At 38.8% G+C, this 9474-nt stretch overlaps 1 protein-coding gene across 8 annotated transcripts in view; it reads right to left on the minus strand.

Moving 5' to 3' along the window:
• The window catches only part of cdc14ab (cell division cycle 14Ab), a 49981-nt gene that overhangs the window by 39370 nt on the left and 1137 nt on the right, over window positions 1-9474 (minus strand). For 5 of the 8 annotated variants that reach the window (XM_065245127.2, XM_065245110.2, XM_065245108.2 and 2 more), the window contains 4 exons: window positions 9364-9454; window positions 8526-8601; window positions 5934-5981; window positions 3680-3772 (listed from right to left, as the gene is read on the minus strand). In XM_065245127.2, the coding sequence (XP_065101199.1) occupies window positions 3680-3772; window positions 5934-5981; window positions 8526-8601; window positions 9364-9454 (308 nt within the window). The remainder of the gene's footprint in view (window positions 1-3679; window positions 3773-5933; window positions 5982-8525; window positions 8602-9363; window positions 9455-9474) is intronic. The other 3 variants (XM_065245140.2, XM_065245120.2, XM_065245116.2) reach the window with 1 other exon arrangement.

Consider the following 9474-nt stretch of genomic DNA (forward strand, 5'->3'; position numbering starts at 1 on the left):
GGCCGGACAGCAGGAGACCAGCGCTTTTGTAAATTCTGCTCAAGCTAATGAAATATGCACCAACTGAACAATTAGCTGAACAGTTTTCGCAGATTAAATTCAGTCCTGTGAGAAGGGCCAGCGGTTGTTTGTTTGTTGCGCCTTACTGTACAATGTGACCTAGAGAAACTCTTGACCCAGCAGCTCAACCAGTACACACACTAGCTAAGTTTTCATTTAACCAAATAATCCGTTGGTAATGGTATTGATGGCTCAATCGTACTGAAAAACCTTTATGTAAACACCTTAATCAATACGACTGAGGACGATCGGATGCCAATTTCGATCGTATTAAAAGGGGTGGTGTAGTCCGATCTGTGATCCGATCAGGTGGGGAAAGTATGTAAACCCGTAAATCGTATCGGATGCAAAAATACATTGTGCACACGCGCAGAACATTTGTGCTCAAGGTCAAGTCTTATATTTACCTCTTATTTGCGCATAATTCTTGTCAAAGAAACATGCAATGGCAACACATTATTAAGGTAATGGGGTCACCCGCTATACATTCTGCACCATTCATGTGAACAAAATAGCGTTGTGCCTTTTGAAAATTGTGTTTTCATTGCCTATATCTGAAAACTTTCTCCAACTGTAAATTTTTCCAAAGAACTCGACTAGAGATGCTGTGCGCTGGGTGGCGTTGCCAAGTCCTCTGCTTTTTTCTAGTTCAGATTTAAGCTACTCTTTAAACCATCTACGCAGGTTGTTTATTCCTGCGCGTTAAAGATAAAGTAATTTTGTTCATCAGTTATTGGTATTTGGGCTGTGAATAGTCATTGGGATGCTTTTGGGCTAGTTTTAAATGTCCATTGGGATGGTTTTGATACGCAAAGCTGGCAACCCTGGCTGTGTGCTTGCGCAGATGTTTGGGTTGGATTATATAGAATGTACACGTAAACGAACATTTTAATCAGATTGCAATGTTTAGTGTGCATGTAAACTGTATTGTCGTAACCTTCAATCAGATCAAATTCAAATCGCGTTGCCAAGTCCTCTGCTTTTTTTGAGTTCAGATTTGGCTATCTTTTTCTCAAGTTGTTTTTTCTCCTTATTGGTATTTGCGCTGTAAATAGTCATTGGGGTGCTTTTGGGCAAGTTTTGAATGTCCATTGGGATGGTTTTGATACGCAAAGCTGGCAACCCTGGCTGTGTGCTTGCGCAGACGTTTGGGTCGGATTATATAGAATGTACACGTAAACGAACATTTTAATCAGATTGCAATGTTTAGTGTGCATGTAAACTGTATTGTCGTAACCTTCAATCAGATCAAATTCAAATCGCGTTGCCAAGTCCTCTGCTTTTTTTGAGTTCAGATTTGGCTATCTTTTTCTCAAGTTGTTTTTTCTCCTTATTGGTATTTGCGCTGTAAATAGTCATTGGGGTGCTTTTGGGCAAGTTTTGAATGTCCATTGGGATGGTTTTGATACGCAAAGCTGGCAACCCTGGCTGTGTGCTTGCGCAGACGTTTGGGTCGGATTATATAGAATGTACACGTAAACGAACATTTTAATCAGATTGCAATGTTTAGTGTGCATGTAAACTGTATTGTCGTAACCTTCAATCAGATTAAATTCAGTTCGCGTTGCCAAGTCCTCTGCTTTTTTGAGTTCAGATTTGGCTATCTTTTTCTCAAGTTGTTTTTTCTCCTTATTGGTATTTGGGCTGTAAATAGCCATTGGGGTGCTTTTGGGCAAGTTTTGAATGTCCATTCAAATGGTTTTGATAAGCTAGCAACCCTGGTTGTGCGCTTGCACAGACGTTAGTTTTTAAACGAATGTACACGTAAACGAACATTTTTATCAGATTGCAATGTTTAGGGTGCATGTAAACTGCGTCGTAACTTTCAATCAGATTAAATTCAGTCGGATTGACAAAATTTTGTACATAACCCCTGAAAAAAATGAGGTTGGTTCAACTTTAAAAAGTGAGTTACCTGGTTGCCTTAAAAATTACACTTAATTTAAACTAATTTTTTTTACAGTGCATAATCATACTTGCGTGATAAAACCGGATCAACTACTAAAGGATGGATCAGCAGTGAACATCTGCTGTTAGAGGAAGGACAGGATTAGAGATGAATGTGGATCAATATAAAAACAAAAGATTCACTGACAAAGTCAGAAGATATAAACATCCTACATTAAATGTCATGGTCGCATGGGTGAGCTTTATCTAAGAATCTCATTGTTGGAGATGATCGCAGTATTTAGCAAGCAAGAGTTTATTTTCAGCACAGCGTTGCCGTTTTTAGGTGGGAATCTTGAAAGATTTCCCAGCGGTCTCCGGAGGTTGCGTTTTAAGTTCAAATTAGTTTCCATTTAAGATCATGGTAAATTAAACTCAGGATCATGATTCAAGCTAAATTTAACAGCTATGTCAACGTGACCATTCCTAGCAGACCAACTTCTTTTATTTTTAGAGGATCTACAATCTAAAGCGTAGATACCAATATTATTCGGATTTTAGTCAAAGCCAATGTAATTTCTGCACTCATTTAAATGTGGCGTAAATGTCGACATGTAGTAAAACCTCATGGGCATCATAAATAAGCCGAGCCTTAGCTACAAACAATAGAGGATTATAAATAATGGCAAACAGCCATTACATCACTACAGTCCAGCTTCAGATTACACCTAAAGACAGATTATAATTCATCCAATGGTAAACAAGAAAACATTAGCATCCTTTGAGATTGTTATTGGAAAACACTCTCTTCTCCATTCAACGTCCCCTAATAGTTCAATTTGTGGGTAAATCATCTGCCCAAATTTACATCGGGCACGCACAATGGTAAGTCAACAATATCTTCTCTGAAGGAAACCAGAGATGCATCTTTGTACCACTTCCTTTCCGTGTTTCCATTTAGGACTCATTAATATTCATGAGCACGGCAGCTTTTCTCCTCTGTGTTCTTATCTTCCAGAGCTTATCTCATTGTGTGCATCAATTACCATACGAAAACAGACTAATAATTCATACAAAGCCTTGCACAAGCACACTTGCTTGTTATTAAAATTTTGAATGCTATGAAAAATGTATGCCACAGCCCCTTACAAGCTAAAAAAACATAGGGTTACATGGAAGCTTATCTGAATGATACACTGACCCACATTATAAACAGCACCTATGTATGTGATGCCAACTGTGCCATATGAGTAATAAATCTGCTCTCTTCTAAAGTGCCAGGAACACGAAAAGCAGACACATCCAACAGTGCAACAAGGAGGCAATCTGAATGAATGAATGGGTGAATGAATGAATGAATTCATTCCGGGACACACTGGCATGTAAGCAATGATGGGGAAGGTGTTATTGTGCAGTCACGACGCGGGGGAGGTACCAGTCAGTCAGCAAGCCGTTGCTCTCTCTGAGGGGGTGGCTGGACTGAGGACGTTGGCAAACATCCGAAGAGACGTTCTGTCCGGCAAACATGCCACATTTATGAACCTGTTGCTGATACGACAGGCCCCTGACGCCAGCGAATGGGAACACCGAGTGGGAGGATTGTTGGTTTTGATGTTGACGCATGGGACGAACATCTGAACAACTAATTTGCAGGGTCATGACAGATTCTCGCCCGGGAGAGAGACATTGTGACCAGCGAAAGAGATATTAAAGAGGATGATGGGATACTCACAGCATAGGCACCGATGAGCACAGCGGCGTTAGCCCTTTTGCGCTGGTCAAAGCTGGTGTAGTGCACAATCCTCTTTCGGGTCAGTGTGAAAGACTGGAGAAACAGGAGATGCATGTGAGCAAAATCGAGGATGAAAACATGAACAAAAATCTAGGGCTGGGGAAAGATTAATCGCGATTAATCGCATACAAAATAAAAGTGATTTTTTTGCATAATATATGTAAAAATATATTATGTATATTTAACCACACACACATACATACATGTATTCACTTCAGAATTATTTTCAAATATATATTTATATTATTTTTTATTTTATTTATAAATCATATAGATTATATATACAAATATAAATAAATATAAATAAACACGCACATGAATGTTTGTGTATTTATATATACATAATACTTACACACAGCACACACTCATATATTATGCAGAAAAATCACTTGTATTTTGTATGCGATTAATCGCGATTAATCTTTGTCCAGCACTCATAATAATGATTACATACAATGTTTTGTTCAATGGAAACAAAAAAGCATAAACCCGCATTCATTTTTTGCATTGGTTTTTGTTGTTACAATAGAGTGCCGCAGGATGACGTATTTTTGTAGCCTAGCCTGGAAGTTAGCGGGACACTGGTTCCCTCGCAAAAAAGGACATCTATTTTTTCCATAGTCTTTCAGATTTTAGCAAACAATAAGATCTGTGTTTAACAAACGTTAAAGACACTAGTGCGTTTATCCAATAAGTTAAATTTCACAGATAAATAAAAAAATTATGAATTTTGAGGTGTAAATGCATTTACTAGAAATATATAAATGTATATTTTGACTTCAAAATTCATAAAAGTTTTGTTTATCTGTGAAGACTAACTTGTGGACAAAATGTGTAAGTGTCAAACCTTTGTAAAACACAGAGTTTATTTTTTGTGATTATTCAAAAGTCTATGGAAAAAATAAATGGGCTTTTTTGTGAGGGTTAACAAAAAACAAAAATACATTATCCCTGAGGCACAAAAATACTATTCAACTGCAACATTTGTCTTTAAACTGTTTTTCATTTGAATAAAAACAATAATTGTGTCAAGTGTTAAACATAGTTTGTTTAAAACTTTTTAGTTATCACGTCAAACCTGTTAGAGTTGGTTTACATGACTGGTTATATGTTTGAGAAACATGTTAAGACTATTTGACGAAACAAGTATAAGTATCACACACCTTACCCAAAAACGTTAAAATTGCTCGAGGATAACTGAATGAAAGCTCTTAAACATGAAAAAACTAGAGACGAATGTTTTAACATCTGCCTCAGCAGCTGCAGTGCCACGTAGATGAGGCTGCAGGTGAGCCGAATTACGTGCGTGTAAAAAAACGGGCTGCGTCCAAACTGCTAAAAGACAGCTCATGCACGGGCACATGCCAAACGCTTCTGAATAATCTCTTCTGGAAATGAGCCGAACAGAAAAAACGATCAAAGCATCTGTTCCCGTGTCGCTCCACATGCTTTGGAGTTAAAGTTTGGCTGAGCTGGGAAAACATTTCAATTGATAGCACAACAAATGGCTGTCGATTAAACAACGTTACCAGCAATGCAGACACATACCAAAGACAAAACTATTTTGCATTCATCCATCCCTATATAAAGCATTTCGAGTATAAATCACCCAGCCAGTTGGGAAAGCAAAGTTTTCACCAGCTCATCTCAAAGTTATCTTTTCTCTCCAACTCATAATAATAACAGACTAGAAACATTTTATCAGTCCGGTAGGTTACTAGTCATACAAAATATAAAGCATCCACATGCAGGAGGTGGACCTGCAAGTGAGGCAAACAAATGGGCCTTAGAAAGAATAGCTCAAGAACAAAACATCTTAAAAAACAATCTCAAGATTGACAGCCTTTTTATTTGATTTACAAAAACGCCAACTTGAGATTGCACAAGCTCCACTATTCAATGCTAGTAAACCGATCCACCAAATCACTAATGCAATAGCGTTGCAACAATGGATGGCCTTTACCGCAGTTTACAAACACAACCAAGGTTCCCTTCTGAACTTCTGCTTTTCGGCTCTACAACCAAACATGCTGGCCCAAACCGGTGGGGTTAGAAAGAAAAATGCCATCGCCATGGCGACAACTAGTAAATCACAAACAGGCAAGGACAATCGCATGTGGTTGGAGGGGTGTGGATTTGGTGACTGGTTAATGGAGGAGGGGATGGCATCATGCCTTTACCACAAGCACTTTACCTTCAATATTCCATAACATGAACACACGAAAGAAGAACAGCTTGCAAGCTTTAGAAACAAAACAGAGATAAAATAAGGGGTTAATTATTATTTCATCCCCTTTCTTTGGCTCCTGAAAGACACAACCGTAGGAAGAAAGTGGAAACATAAGCAGAAGTAATCGCTGTATGTGCGCTTCGGGTTTGGTGCTCTTGGTAACCTCTTAATTTAAAACTTAATTGAAAACTAAAGTTGAGGATGTGTTAAACATTTTATGGCTTTTGATAGCTCGTAAACTGTAACTACTTGCAAACTGGCTAAAACAGAAAAACAAAAATGGCATAAAAATGCTGGTTTTACCTTTTGCAAGCCAAAATCTGATGCCCTATTTATAATTCTGCATTGACTGAGCCGCGCACCCTACGCAGAGCCGCGTACCCTACGCAGAGCCGCGTACCCTACGCAGAGCCGCGTACCCTACGCAGAGCCGCGTACCCTACGCAGAGCCGCGTACCCTACGCAGAGCCGCGTACCCTGCAATGTAACAAGGTCCATTTTTCGTGGAACACAATTTTACGTCGTACCCTATGTGGAACACAATTTTATGCCGTACCCCGACACGTACCTCCCCAAAAATGTAACAATGTCAATTTTACGTGGAACACAAGTGCCAACTGTAAAAAGTCAAATTTGGATCAATATAAAAATTAATTCAATTGATAATGCCTAAAATGAAGACTAAGTGAAAAAATTATGTTGGAAATGTTCAAATATTCTAGGTGTTACCAATTGAAATAATTTTTAAACACTTTTTACCTTAAATTTTCACTTAATGGAAGAAAATTTAAGTTGAAAAAACTACCACTAAAAGTAATTTTTTTAGTTGATCCAACTTTAACATTTTACAGTGCTGTGATTGGTCTGATTGAACTTCTCCCTCAGGTCCAAAAATCTGTGATGTAGCTCGTTGCATTCCTTGCGCTTTTCGACGGTAAAGACAAATATAGACCAAATTGATATTAAGCAATATTTAACAAATCAGACTTTAAAAAAAAGACACTATCTAGCTGCCGCTTCTTCAGCATTTGCCTTTATTTTGTGGGTTACACCAGTTACATGCTAGTCAGTACTGCATACTAGCAGCCTTTGAGGCAGTTACCTGGACAAGGATTAAGACTAGTCCTAGACTAAAATAAATGTAAGAGCTGTCTAAACTGATAACAACTTGCACTGACATATCTTAAAATACATCAGTTTTGCCTCAAAACGCACACAAGTAATGTTTTAGTAAGGCATGTTTGTTTAAACCAATTATATTCCCTAATTAAACTAAGGTGTAGTCCTGGTTTAAGGTAATCCCTGTCTGGGAAACCACCCTATAAGGTCGACTGTGGACAACGATGCAAATGTAAATGAAACCTGACGCATAGCCTACAGCTTAGAGGGTATGGCATAGGTCTGACGCAGAATTATAAATCAGGCTTTTGCAAAAATGCAATCCCAGAATGCCTAGCAACAAGCACAGGATAAAGCTACATCTTCCACTACCCATCTCTAACCAAAGATGCTTTTAAATAGATGTGAAAACTGAGGACAAGGACAAACCCCATGTCCCTCCCCCAGCAGTATTTGGACATCTAATCCTCCTTCATAAATCCTTAGGACATGCATAAACAACATGCCAAGCTGAACCCTGATGGCCACTGAATGCTGGAAGGTCGATTCTAATCCCCAACATGTGCTTGCATCTGATAAAAAAAAATAATGATTTGGACTTAGATTAGCAATAGTGACAAAACGTAACTCACTTTCTCAGCACACCGCAAGACTGAGAGCTGAGATTGTCTGGTTGAATGGTTAAACTGTGACCTAGTGGGTAAAGTTCAAGACTGAAACTGAGTTTCGCTGGTTCGATCCACAAGGAGCAGGAAACATGAGCTACCATCATTCCACCCTCGAGTAAAGCAATTAACCTTACGACACTCCAGGGATTGTCTCTGTAAAAGCATCTGGATAACATTTGCTAATGACTACTTTCCAAACTATTGGATCAATACTGGATAACATTTGCTAGATGACTGCATAAACTACTGGCTTCTATAGATAACTGAGGTCGAAAAAAGCATGCTTAATAGTATCCTGACTAAGCACAGTGTACCAAATTGAATCCCTCCTGACAATGATAAACCAATAGCTGGACCTGGTATCTGGTATGGATTCAAACAGATCGCAATGTCCATTATTATGCTATCAAAGCTTTGAGACAGTTGAGTCAAAGGTAAAAAAAGACAGATGTACGTTTCTATTGACACCAGGCACATGTGATACTCTACTTAGCCTCTGGTAAAAGTTGATTTTATTTAAAACAAGCACACAAGATTTCCCCTACGGGCATGGAATTGAAGTGAAACCTAAACAAGACATTTTCTGGCCATGTCATTAAGATTCAGTTCCCATCCTACATTACAAATAAAGGAAATGTCGGCACGTCGACAGCCCAAAATATCCACCATGCAGTCGTCGGAGGGGGTGTGCCAAAAAATTCTTCACATTTTTTAATTGTAGCAACTACATTCTGCACATTCTCCTGTATCGGGCAGGTGCTCGACTCACCTTCAGCTTTTTGTTGAGTTTACAGCAGTACCGGTACAGCATAGCAAGGTTGAGAGGTCCGAAATCTGCATAAAAACTAGAAAAGACAAACACCATCCTTTTAAAAAAAAGATTGTACAGAAATGAGCATGGAGGGATTATGAACTGAGGGACAGTTCCTGTCAGGGCCCTCGCACAAAATCATCTGGGGGTTCGAATCGTAGGGAACACATCTGCTGATAAAATTGACTGTAAATCGCTTTGCATAAAAGCGCGGCGAGCCAGCCAAATTAATAAATGTTTACGCCTCTAGCTATAAAATACTCATGGTGGACTGACACTTGGAAACAAGTCTCTGCAGAGATTAAAATTATATATGAAATGCACTTGAATCTGTGCCAGAGACAACGTGCAATAAATAAATTGGTTCCTGTGCCCTCTTTAACTTCCTTTATTGCATTTTTTATGTTTAAAGTATAAAAGTTATGGTATACGCACCGTGGACACAAGGGAACAACGTACCAACATAATTATTTTACATTATTTAGACAATATATCTCACAACTGTGATAAGACGATTCTCTGAGGCCTCGCAAGACCATAATCCCTCCTTGGAAGTCAGTCTCAAACAGGGTTTAAATAGCTTTTCAATTAAGTTTTCTGTCAGAAGGCGGGGCAGAACAGCAATTTCATTATTGTCTAATCTTCTCTCAGCAGGAAATCCAAAAATGATTGACAGTTCCATTACTGAGATTCAAAAATTCAAGTCAAGTATTAAACGGTCGTTATGTAACCGACTTTTGATGTGCTTCCCGCGCCTGCTGAGGATTTGGGCTGTGAGGGCGGGAAAAAAACTCACTTTTCATACACAAACTCCTCATCCGTGCTGAAGTAATGTGTGTTCGCGGTGCTTTTCGGCTTGCTCCTTAAGGTGGCAAAGTAGAGCCGATCTAAAGATGGAGGAAAAGCA

The sequence above is a fragment of the Paramisgurnus dabryanus genome, chromosome 24 (assembly GCF_030506205.2).
Source record: "Paramisgurnus dabryanus chromosome 24, PD_genome_1.1, whole genome shotgun sequence".
Taxonomy (NCBI): Eukaryota; Metazoa; Chordata; class Actinopteri; order Cypriniformes; family Cobitidae; genus Paramisgurnus; species Paramisgurnus dabryanus.